This window comes from Panthera pardus, unplaced genomic scaffold, assembly GCF_024362965.1.
Source record: "Panthera pardus isolate Hobbes unplaced genomic scaffold, ASM2436296v1 HiC_scaffold_13, whole genome shotgun sequence".
Classification (NCBI taxonomy): Eukaryota; Metazoa; Chordata; class Mammalia; order Carnivora; family Felidae; genus Panthera; species Panthera pardus.
Window position 1 is genome coordinate 133726514 of NW_026526688.1, and position 13599 is coordinate 133740112.

Consider the following 13599-nt stretch of genomic DNA (forward strand, 5'->3'; position numbering starts at 1 on the left):
CTCCTTCAGCCACTCACCAGCCTTGGGTAACTACATTTCTACTTTCTGTTTCTAAGGTTTGACTAGTTTATATATGTAACATGAGTATAATCAGAGAGTATTTGTCTTTTTGTGATTGGCTTATTTGTTTAGCATAATGTCCAAAGGGTCACCCATGTTGCAGCATGTGACAGGATTTCCTTCTTTTTAAAAGCTGCATAATACTCCATTGGATGTATATGCCACATTTTTTTTTTTTTTTTAATGTTCATCTTTGAGAGAGAGACAGAGCGTGAGTGGTGGAGGGAAAGAGACAGGGGGAGACATGGAATCTGAAGCAGGCTCCAGGCTCTGAGCTGTCAGCAGAATCCGATGTGGGTCTTGAACTCATGAACCACAAGATCATGACCTGAATCGAAGACGGATGCTTAAACGACTGAGTTACCCCTGCCACATTTACCCGTGCCACATTTTCTTTATCCATTCATCCATCAATGGACATTTGAGTTGCTTCAACTTCTTGGGTATTAAGAATACAGCTGCAATAAACATGGATATGCAAATATCTCTTCAAGATCTTGCTTTGAATTCTTTTGGATATGTACCTAGAGGTGAGATTATTGGATTACACAGTAATCACACAGGAAACTCTGTACTATTTTCCATATTGGTTGCATCATTTTACATTTCTAAAAACAGTGCACAAAGCTTCCAATTTCTCTGCATCCTTGATTAACACTATTTTCTGTTCTTTTGATAGTTGCCATCCTAGTAGGTGTGAGGTAGACATCTCCACAACCCCAGTATTTAAAGTTTTCAATCTAATTGTGTTACTGCATATTGGACTCTGGTACTAGACAGTCCTGGAGTTTCTTCTTTAGTGATCTGCATAGTGCCTGTCATATAATAAGTATACTTATCAAATTTATGGGTGAATGAATAAACAAAGGAGAAGGAGGGGAGAAAGGATGCATTAATAAGATTTAATATGGAGTAAGTATAGTATAATGGGGGTAAAGATATTCGGTCTTTTTTTTTTTAAGATTTAATTAATTAATTTTTAATGTTTATTTATTTTGAGAGAGAGAGTAAGAACACGTGCATGGGCAGGGGGAGGGGCAGAGACAGAGAAGAGAGAGAATTCCAAGCAAGTTCTGTGCTGTCAGTGCAGAGCTCAATGCTGGCTCAATCCCACAAACTGTGAGATCATGACCTGAGCTGAAATCAAGATTTGGATGCTTAACCTACTGAGCCATCCAGGCACTCCTAAAGATTTTATTTTTAAGTAATCTCTACCAAATGTGGGGCTCGATCAAAAGTCACACAGTCCACCAACTGAGCCAGCCAGGCGCCCCTGGTCTTTTTTGACAAGTTCAGTTGAAGCTTCTGCTAAGGTTAGAGAAGCAAATTTCCAGTATTGTTCTTATAAAGATGACCCTTGATTTTCAAGAAGAACAGAGATGATAGGGGCCACAATTCCTGATATTTAGATTACAAATTAGTGGCAATAAACACTTAAACTAAGATTCCTTTAGTTTATCAGGGATATAGTACAAATCCCTGGAGTATATCAATATTCTTGAAGACAAATCACAACAAGAATTTGTCTCAGGTTCCAATCTCATCAAATTGATTTCAAAAGAACTGCCAAATTAAGCACAGCATGTACCATGCAAGCAGGAAGTGAACAATTACCAGTAAGACAGAAAAGCCAGAGGATCAAAAATCTTAGTGTGACCTGTATAAACCTGTCGAGTTTTTAAAGAGGCATGTTATCTTGAAAAGTAAAACTTTAAGGCAAATAAATGAAAGTGCCTATTTATAGAGCTGGTAGTTGAGGTAAATTTTTTCATACAGCTGTACATATACAGTTTACAAAACAAGTTCCATTGAATGAAGAAAACATTTTTATGCATCAAGATCTTACCAAATACTCATTGTTATTCACAATACTGTGCTAGGCATCGAGTATTATTTAAAAAAATATTGATATATACTATCAATAGCAAGAATGTATTGCATACTAGTTAATGACATATCCTTAACTCATAAAAGTTGTGAAATGCAGTTACCGTCCTCTTTTTCAGTACACCCCTGCCCCATTAAAATCATAATACTAGAATAGTGCTTTTTAATTTTAATTTTCACACCACAATGTGAAATTAGTAAGTTTCCATGAATTTATTGGCCATTAGTGGTCAAATAAATGTAATTCCTTTTGCTCCACTCCCCAAAAAGAATACTAGAATATAAGACTACTCCTCTGATCTTTGCTTTATACTTATATTGCAAACAGGAATGGGATCAAAAAACTTGTCTTTGATTTTCTTCATACTTAGAATTGCACTGGAGCTTTTAAGGCATGAGATGAGGTAAACAGAAGTTCCCATTAGATTCACAAATAAATCAACTTTACTTTACCACAGTAATGGCAACAATACCACACCCATCCCATCTCAGCTCTGGCTCCTAAAACTTAGTCTAGTTAAGAGGCAGGCTTCAATCACTTTCTCAACCATGTGCTCTAACAATTTAACCTAAACACAAGGCAGTTTACTTGTTTGGGTATCCTGACATCACAGGGCAAAATGGGAAAGCCTTATGCAAATTAGAAAGGCACTTGTGCACCTAAAAGTTTTACTAAGCACTTTTTTCTTCTATTGTGGATTTTAAATGCCTTCCAGAAAGAATTCATAAACCACTGTGCAAAACTTTTCATAATTTGAAAAAATCCTATTATAATTCAGTAGAAGTTTTCAAAACTAAGACATCCATGGTTTTACTCTATTGCAGAGGTCACCAGATCCACTTGAGAGACTGATAAAGTTATGGACACCCTTCTCTGAACATGCTCAAACATGCAAAACTTAGTTTGCCATTTCACTGGTTTGTAGATATCCTGGAGTTCAATTAAGATCTAGAGATATCAAGTGTTAAATAATTTGCACACACACTATGCCTATTTCCAATGTTCTAATTACCTTCTATCTTTTAAAAGTTTATTATTAAATGAACCACACATACAGAATGTACAGAATGAATGCATGCTATTTAAATAATAACAGTAAATAACTATATATGTGCTATCCAGCTTAATAAAACACTACCAGTACATTTGAATACTCTCATGATCTATAACAATGACCAACACTCCCAAAATTCTTAAGCAGTTCATGGAGTAGATAAACTGGGTAGATAAACCTGGATTTTCTACCAATTCTATTTAGTCTTCTTTTAGAAACACAATGGCTCAAATCAAGATGCCTTCTTCTAGCTTAATCAATACACATGTATGCACGCACACACACATACACAAATACACACGCTTTCTCCTCCTCTTTCCTTCTCTCTCTCCCTCTCTGAAAAGGGAAACGTTCACTGACAGTGATAGGATGGAAGGATAAATTAGTACAATTCCTTTTACATGGAAATTAGGCAATGTATATCAAAATTTTAAATGCACAAACTTTTTGGGGCGCCTGGGTGGCTCAGTCGGTTGAGCGGCCGACTTCAGCTCAGGTCATGATCTAGCGGCTTGTGAGCTCAAGCCCCGCGTCGGGCTCTGTGCTGACAGCTCGCAGCCTGGAGCCTGTTTCGGATTCTGTCTCCCTCTCTGTCTGCCCCTAACCCACTCGCATTCTGTCTCTCTCTCAAAAATAAATAAACATTAAAAAAAAATGCACAAACTTTTAGGTTTTACTACCAGGAAATTATTATGTTAGTTTTTACACTTATGTGGAATAATGTAAGGGAAATAATATTCATACCCAGTTCTTAATTCTCCAGAGTTCCATATCTAAATTATCGCAACCTGCTATATAATATATATATATATATAAATTTTTTCATAGCCTTGACAATGAAATGAGATCTGATGTCAATGCTATTGCCATCCTCAGACTGGATATTTCCATCATGAACTTTTCCTTAATTCTTCCATCAAATGAATTGTCAAACTGTGAGCTTTGCTTCCATTGTATCCCTTTTATCCATGCCTTTATATTCCCAAGGCATCACATGATTTTCAGCTCTTTCCCCAGATTATTAAAAGTCCCTTATTAGATTTCTACACAATTCCTATACATTTTGTTATGTGTGTATAGATGTGTGTAGTATAGACTTTGTATATTGTATATATTCCTATCTAATACAATCCCTATATAATCTTTCATCTTATCTAGTTATCCACACTTTTGTCAAACTTCCCCTCTAAAATCACAAGTCACATCATAATCACTCTCCTGAAAATATGCCTCAGAAGAAAGTCTCAAGTACTGGTATTCAAAGTCTTCTTTATTCTGATTTAATAGTCTCCTTCTCTTTAACCACAGGCTTCCAGGTACCTAATGCTCTAGCCTAGCTAGTCTAACCAAACATTCCCTTATCATAGTGGACAATTTTTTATCTCTTATCATTGCATATACCAACAACCTTGAGTGGAACGTTCACATCTACTTATTTTTACTTTTCTAAATTCTACTCATTCTTCATAGCCCAACACAAATGCTACCTTTCCTGTGATATCATTCTAAGCTAAAAATTAACTGCTCCTCTTCCAACATTCTAAAATAGTCTACCCCGTATATTTATTTTAATCCGTATATTACAGGTTGTTCTATACACATTGATCAGGATCAATTCTCTAGTTATTTTTGCATCTTCCTCACAAATACAGTGCTTTAAACACAGCAGGCATTTAGTATTTTTAAACATGACTTAATAATGGCTCACCTTACTAATAAAAAATATTGTTTCTTAGATCCATAAATTTTTATAAAACTATTCTCACACAAAATAAATACGCACTTCTTGGAATACATGATCATTTAAAATTCAGTGGCTCTTTTTCAGAGGGTGGAGGGAGGGTAGCCCAGGGTCTTTTACTTTTCCTACCCCCACCCAAAATAAAAAAACAAAACCAAGCTAAAAACACTTAACAGTTACCTTTTCAACATCCGAGAGAGAAGTTAGTGATTGATTTTGAAGAACTTCTGGTGCGGTGAATGCGCGAAGATCCTGATTGGAAATATTTTCATCTGTAAAGGACACACTACCAGATGGCAGCAACAGCAGAGACCATGGAGAAATGATGAAACCAAGGGCAGCAGGATCAGCCACGCTTACTGGTTTGTAACCACATAGAATAAAAAGAAAAAAAAAAAAAACTGCTTAAAATTATAATCAAAGTATAGATCATTTAAATGACTATCCCAGCCTATGCATATTGTGTCCAAGTGCAGTGACAAACACCAAATCAATATGCTACAAACAGAGTGGGTTTCACGTATCTGCTGCTACTAGCATTACCAGCAACACCACCTTGGTTGGACTTAATCTTTTAAAACTTAGATGGTAAACCTTAGAAAGTAGAAATACAGATTTTCACTGTCAGTCATGAGAATTAAATGTGGTTCAAAAACTTTACCGCAGTGATACAAATGTGCACAAGGATCAAGTAGTTCTTAAACTTTGGGGGGGTTCATGGATTCTTTTGAGGATCTGGTGAAAAGTATGGTCTCTTTTTCATGGAAATGGATAAAAAATATAAATCTGTACACAAAAGAGATTCATGGATCTCCCTATAGCCCTTTTATGGACCCTATGCTAAGTAAGATTTCCTGATTTAGACTATAGTGTTGTCAAACATAAAAAATAATTTCTTTGACCATTCATCAGATTTGGAATTAGCAAAGTCTCAACTATATGAAAGTCTCTTGTTTTGCAACAAAATATGTATTTGTCTGAATTCTAATTTTTGTTTTGTTTGTGTTTGTTCATTTCACTAGAACTTCAGGCAGCTTCTGTACTAGCAAATGTGATCATTGGGGTCTCTAACAATTTTTTGTTTCAATGCTTGCCTGTGTGGTGCCTAAGAGCTCATGTTTAAAAGCATTAAAAAAAATTCCTTAGGGGCACCTGGGTGGCTCAGTCAGTTGGGCGTCTGATTCTTGGTTTTGGCTCAGGTCATGATCCCAGGATCTTGGGATCAAGCCTCGCATCGGGCTCCACACTGAGTGGGGAGCCTGCTTAAGATTCTTTCTCTCTCTCTCTCTCTCTCTCTCTGCCTCCCCCCCCCCCCCCGCTTACACTCTTTCTCTCTCCAAAATAAAGAAAAAAATTAAAAAATCTTTTGAAAAAAAAATTCCTTAGATTTTAGCAGGCCTTCTCCCATAAGTAAAGGTATACATTAGGCTCAACAAAATATACTTATTAGATGGAATTTTATTTTGTCCTCCCATTTCAAAAGGAATTTAATATAAGTTTTAAGGTAACTGCTATGTGAACTGGATCACAGACTCAAGAAACTGCTATAAAGTCACAAAAGACCTGTGACTGCCAATGCCGCTATTATGCAATCTGAACAGGTTGTACTGATATCTAAGTCAAATCATAAGAAATTGCCAGAGTTTATGGCACAGTTTGTTAAACATCCTATAGTACCTATTCTTTCCTGAAAACAACTTTTATTAGAACTGAATCATCCATCCTTTCTGACTTTTAAACCTCTACCTATGGTCAAGATTCTGACCATCAGAATAAAATGAAATAAAAAGTAAACTATTAAAATTCATTCTTTTTTTGAAGACTAAAAGGACAACTATATGTTCTCCTGCATTTTTCATGAATCTGAAACATGTCTTTAATAACTGTGTCAAGGGAGAAAAGTGTGTTTGAACGTATCCTTTGATCAGTCAGCACATCTTACGTTGCACCAAAGCTGAGTTACAGACCAATGATCCTTACAGTCCTACCCAATCACATATCAGACCGCTAAAAACACGGCTCACAATTCTTAAGGTAACGTATGTTTTAATGAATCATTGCAGCTGGTAAACCTAGGTATATTGTTGTCTTTCACAGCCACTTTACACATTTTCTGTTAAATGCTTCTTCTTGGGTATTTCATGCACAAATATTACACAATCAAACTAAAGAGAACTCAAACAAGGCAGAACAATATTTTCTTTGCCAAATGATGCTATCTGAAATACTGGTATTTCCCATGTCACAGATATTTATAAAACAGTCCACAACCAATTCCTTTCAAATTAGCAATAAAAGGGAACAAACACTAGGAGACCAGTAAGGAAGGCAATTCACTAATATCTGATATGAGATACTGATGGCCTAGAACCATCTTAGTAACAGTAGGAGTGGTGGAGAACCTGTTAAAACCTGAATGTATTTTAAAGGGAGTGACAACAGAATTTCCTGACAAACTGGATGTGAAGCAAGAGGAAGAGAAGAATCAGGATGACTCCTAGATTTTGGTCTTAGTAATGGGAAAGATGGAGGGTCATCAACTGAGGTAGAGAAGATACAGGATGGCACAGGTTGCTGAGGTAGGGCTTGCAAGATGGTGGTTGGAATGGGATCTGCTACATTTAGTATCTACTAGATCTGTATCAAGTAGGCAGCTGGATTTGGAACTGGGAAAAAGGTCTGAACTGGACATACATTTGGGGAGTCACTGGCCTACTAGACAGTATTTAACGTCTTGTGATTGGGTAAACTCACCAAAAAATGAGTTGAGATAGAAAAGAAATCAAGGACAAGGATTGTACCCTGGGGTACTTCAACATTAAGACTGACTGCCCCTTGTCAGTCTTTTTTCTACAGGTTGTTCTTCTCTTGGGCATCTGTGCAAGCATGGTATTGTAATCTCCCTCTCACACTTCTTTCACTCATCACTCCCAATCTCCACTTCACTATTTTAAATAATTCTTTTTGTTAGTCTTTCCAAACAGCTGCCCAGTTTCTAATCCTAAAGCTAAGAGAAGAAGCTGGGATTCTAACTCTCATATCTAATTCCTGTCAGCCTTATTTGGGGGATAGAATTATGATTTCTAGTATATCTATTACCACTTGAATTTGTAAATAATTGGACATCACAGCTAACTCAAGAGGCATAAATGCCACTCGGAAATCTAAAGGCTATGTTCTGTCCTGCCATACTGGATACTGGTGTCCACTTAGACCCAAAAGAGTTTGCTACTCTCCTCCTCATCCCAGGCCACAGACTAACCCTATCCTTGACAGGGTAGCACAGTATAGAAACTGTAAAAGGTGAAAGCAATCCATAATCGCTTAACAGTCTGAAATTAAGAGATTTATTTATTTATTTTTATTTTTTTTATTTTTTTTATTTTTTATTTATTTTTGGGACAGAGAGAGACAGAGCATGAACGGGGGAGGGGCAGAGAGAGAGGGAGACACAGAATCGGAAACAGGCTCCAGGCTCCGAGCCATCAGCCCAGAGCCTGACGCGGGGCTCGAACTCACGGACCGCGAGATCGTGACCTGGCTGAAGTCGGACACTTAACCGACTGCGCCACCCAGGCGCCCCAAGAGATTTATTTATGAGCACAACCAAGGTCAGCAAAACTACTGTTACTATGACAAGAACTTTATTTTTCAAATTGTACTTTGTACAACAGGTTTGTGTTTATGTAAAGTATGCCATTATTATAAACACTATTCACATTTAAACATAATCTTCTCAACATGACAAGTCATTTGCTCAAGAGTCCACAGTATTACAGAGAGAAAGCATGAGGTATCTGAGAAAAAAAGAATACAAAGCGAGTATTAGAGGCAGCATAATTACTCTAACTACAATGAAGAAAGAATTAATTTCTTTGTTTTATATGTGGCTGTTTAATGAGTAAGATTTGACCATGGTTAAGGGGGAGATTCCAAGGAAAAGAAACAGCCAAAGTAAAGACACGTGGCCAGGAAATTATTAAGTCTGTACAAGGAACAGCAAGAACTTTGGGCAGAGAAATGGTAGAGAGCAGTGAGAAACAGAATTACTAAGGTTGGTCATATTTTTGCTTGTTAGAAAACACACACACATAAAGGAATGACACGGAGTATTTTCATTGTTTTCAAATGTGTTTTTTAAATGTCTTGTAATAAAACTAAAGCAGCTGCAACAACACACTACATTGTTGTCAAATACCCAAAACATACACACATGCAAACCCACAAGTGAGGAGAGGTAGGGTACTGGTTCAAATGAGTGTAATTCACTGTCCTGGTCTAACTACAAGGAAAGAATTTAAAGCAAATGCATTCAGAATCCTTCACAGAATGCTAACAAAAGAATATTTAAAAATGGAATTCCAGAAGCTTGTAATTTGATGTCCTACAGTGTTTTAGTTGTGTGATGATTATCCTCAAGAATGCTATTATTATGAAACAGTAAATCTGATGTGAACTGATTCCAGGAGTCAAATGATTCTATTTATAGATTTTTACCAACATTCCACAGAAAAAGTTGCTTAAACAGAATTTCAAGCAGCTAGAGGCAAAGTTAGAAATAAGCAAAAATCTGATATGCAAAGAAGCATCTTACTTAGAGCTTCTTTCTGACGTTCCCTTAAACTAAGACCCATATCCACGCTTTTTTTTTCCTCCTGCGGGAGCTTACTTTCTATTGTCCCCTTCATTTTATTTTTTGGCCTTTCAATTATGGCATTAAGAGGGAAATGATCATAACTGGTAACACAAACGATAACAGAACTAAATAAAAGTATCAGGAAATCATCTAAAGACTTAGAACAACAACATTATTTTGACCTGAAAAATCCCTTTCCCTATTTAAATATATATACAGAAATTGTAGTCCTACTTCTATATGTTCTGTTAGAGTGATTGGCAAAAATCTATGCAGAGGTCACTGTTCCAAACTCCGAAGAATTTCACGAACTCATTCTATAAAACAGAATTCTCTAAAAAATTCAGTTCATATGTGCATACAAATATAGACATTGTTAGATATATCATCTGGTATAACAATGCACAAACAGAAAAAAATAATTGGTTTAGAATGTTTCAACATTTTCTTGATTAGTAAAACTTTGTGATAAATTATTTAAGATTTACTGTGAATTACAGTCTATCCTATAGATCAATTCCCAGTTAAAAATTTGATACCTCATAAATTTTGTTACTACTTTTTTAAAACTTCAGTTTTAAAAAAAAAAATTTTTTTTTAATGTTTATTTATTTTTGAGAGAGACAGAGACAGAATGCGAATAGGTTAGGGGCAGAGAGAGAGGGAAACACAGAAGCAGAAGCAGGCTCCAAGGTCTGAGCTGTCAGAACAGAGCCTGACGCGGGGCTCGAACTCTCATGAGCTGTGAGATCATGACCTGAGCCAAAGTCGGACGCTCAACCGACTGAGCCACCCAGGCGCCCCAAAACTTCAGTTTTTCTAATATGAATCAGAATAGAACAGCAATCCCGTTTTGAACAAATTGTGTAAATAATGGGAATTAAGACATCTATATAGTGTACATTAATAATGATAGTGTCTTCAAAGACATTAATGTTTACATCACGTATATTTTCTTTTAATAAATGCCTACAAACCTTTGGTCCTCAAGAATTTATATTCTGGTGCAATAGGTCCCAGACTTTGCTAATCATCAAAATCTCTAAACTCAACCAGGAGACTTAGAAACATACCAGACAGCTGTCAGCTTCATATCATTCCTTTTAGTATCTGACTGTTAATTTAGGATGTAGTCTTATTTAAGAGCAGAAGTATGGTATAATGGTTAGGAGTTTGGACTGAAGCCGGAATCCCTAGGTTAATATTTTAGGTTTGACCTTTACAACTTATACTGTGATCTTAAATAAGTTTCCTAGCCTCTCTGTGCCTCAACTTCTTCAGGTAGGTAAGGTTGTTGTGAGGATTCATGGAAAAAGCCCTTAGAACTGTTCCTGGCACACAGAAAGTACAATACAAAAGTAGTAGCTGTTATGCTCATGTTGGCAGCACATACACAAAAGTGGTAGCTGTTATTATTTAATAAGTCTTTTCTCTGAAGATATCAGATGTAGACAGTACATCTAATAAAAAGACACTATTTAAAGTTAATCTCGGGGTGCCTGGGTGGCTCAGTCGGTTGAGCGTCTGACTTCGGCTTAGGTCATGATCTCATGGTTCGTGGGTTCAAGCCCTGTGTTAGGCTCTGTGCTGACAGCTCAGATCTGGATTCTGCTTCAGATTCTGTGTCTCCCTCGCTCTCTGCCCCTCCCTTGCTCACACCGTCCCGCTCTCTCAAAAACAAATAAACATTTAAAAAAATTTTTTAAGTTCATCTTCTATCACCTATTAGCTTTTTTTTCTCCAAAAGAAGAAGGTGCCTGTATTAGAAGTAATGTAAATTTCAGAAAAATAGAAAATATTAGATTTTTAGGAATTTTTTGGCATCTCTTACCTAGAAGTCATAAGAAATACAAATGATTTAAAGTACAAGGTATCATAAAATATTATTTTTTTCTTTAGTTCCTTGGGGGAATCTACCTTCTATAATGTTTCATTTATTATATGGTATTCCTAGTTAGCATAGACCTCAAATTTAGGAAACCTAGTTTAAAACTTTATAATCAGGGGTGCCTGGGTGGCTCAGTCGATTGAGCGACCAACTTCAGCTCAGGTCATGATCTCACAGCTTTTGAGTTTGAGCCCCGCATCAGGCTCTGTGCTGACAGCTCATTGGCTGGAGCCTGCTTCTGCTTCTGTGTCTCCCTCTCTCTCTGCCCCTAATCCACTTGCATTCTGTCTCTGTCTCTCTCAAAAATAAATAAACATTAAAAAAAAATTTTAAAACCCAAATTTGTAATTAATACACTTTGCATTTCCTGAGTAAACTACTCATGTGAAATTGATTACCTTAAGGTATGACATGAATTATTAGATGATGTTAATTTGAATGTACACATATCAACTATGGTATCAGCATACAGTTTTAGAAATTTTTATTTGTAACAGAATTTTATAGCATGCCAATAAAATGAAATTATGCATACAGGCCCTCTAATTGATGTATTTTTATGAGCTTTTCTTCACTAGAAGAGGAAAAAAAAAGACATTTTTATTTCTTAATGATGACATTTACTCACACAAGTACACACATTTGTTTTTCTTTTTTGCTTTTAAACACTAAACACATGTAAGCCACCTATCCAAACCACAACCACTGGAATCTTGGTAGGGCATCTGATCAATTAGACTTCTGGTAGTTTTGTTTTGTTATGTATGTGCAAGATTCTTGAGGTAATTCCAAATCATGCATCTTGTTAACAAAACACCAGTGATATCTGATTTTAACAAAGGTGGTATGTAGAGAATCTATTAGTAAAACTAAATTGGTTATGATTATTAAAGGCAACAGGGCATATATGGCTAGACAATATGTATAGAAGAAAACTGGTCTTAAGAATTTGCTCTCTTCTTCAGCAAACTTCCGGGCCACCTGATCCAAACAGCATGAAAGAAATAGCAATTCCTATCACATCTTCTTTCATTCTTATATTCTGAGGAAGCTGCCCACTTCATTCTTTTCATATGTTAAGTTCCTACTTTTTCATTTTTCTTTGGTGTTTACCTTTTCCACCAACTTTCTTTATGCTCATCAATAAAACCTGCATACCCAGGGTGCCTGGGTGGCTCAGTTGGCTGAAATTCTGACTTTTGATTTTGGTTCAGGTCATGATCCCAGGGTTGTGGGATTGAGCACCAAGTTGGGCTCTGCACTGACAGTGTGGAGCCTGTTTGGAATTTTCTCTCTCTCTCTCTCTCTCTCTCTCTCTCTCCCTCCCTCCCTCCCTCCCTCCCTTTGTCCCTCTCTTGCCTGCATGCTCTCTCAAAAACTTTTAAAAAATTAAAAACAAAAACAAAAAAGCCCCTGCAAATCCAAAAATTATAGGTCAAAATACTGAAAAAAATGCTTTTGTAACTGTTTTTACACATTTTTTTCTAGAATGTAAGTGACTTAAGGATATGAACTATGAATTTCTTAGTGATCAAGTATAATGCTATCATAATAATACAATCGCGATACTTGAAAAAAATGAACTTGTTTACAATTCCAACTCTATACTACAGGTCCGCAATCTTTTAAAGGTGTCCTTCTGCCCTGTTCTGTTATGACCACAATTTATCAATTTACATTTTGCTGGTCACCAAAAAAAGGTTATTTTGGAGCTTCATTATGAAAAAAAAATCCTCCAAAAAAACTAAAGTTTTCTTTGGAACTTTAAATTATTTACTGAGAGATTACTCTGGATCTTTATTTTATTCTCCAATCTTTATTATTTTCAGTTATTTTTTTCCAACTATGATTCAAAGAAAGTGTCAGTTTTGTTAATCAGAATATTGAAACAAAGTCAAATTTACGAAGTATCTGCCTTAGGAGGGTTGGGGTAATTAAGAAAGTACACAAGCCTCCTGTCTCCTAAGTCACAGGATTTTGGTGTGGATTCTGGAGACAGGGCACAGGATTCTACACAGTATTTTCTAAAAGCTTCCTGGGGATTCGGATAACCATACCAGTTGATCCGACACACATATGAGAACTATTGCCCTTAACAGAGTCAGTAAAATGGTATCATGGCTCAATCAACTTGCTTCTTGTGCTTGCCTCATTTTTATGTCAACTAACTGATAGTAAGAACATCATGAGAGGAGTATGTATACCTTTATATTCTCCCCTAATGCTTAAATTTTTTTTTCAGCTTTATGCCACAAGTGAGGTAGAGATATGGCAAATCAGAAAGCGTTAACAAGTAACTATTTTATCCAAATTATAATAAAGTCATTTTGTG

General features: G+C 36.2%; 1 protein-coding gene across 8 annotated transcripts in view; it reads right to left on the reverse strand.

Moving 5' to 3' along the window:
* The window catches only part of PTPN13 (protein tyrosine phosphatase non-receptor type 13), a 227976-nt gene that overhangs the window by 133634 nt on the left and 80743 nt on the right, over positions 1 to 13599 (reverse strand). For all 8 annotated transcript variants that reach the window (XM_053901411.1, XM_053901413.1, XM_053901412.1 and 5 more), the window contains exon 3: positions 4924 to 5102. In XM_053901411.1, the coding sequence (XP_053757386.1) occupies positions 4924 to 5102 (179 nt within the window). The remainder of the gene's footprint in view (positions 1 to 4923; positions 5103 to 13599) is intronic.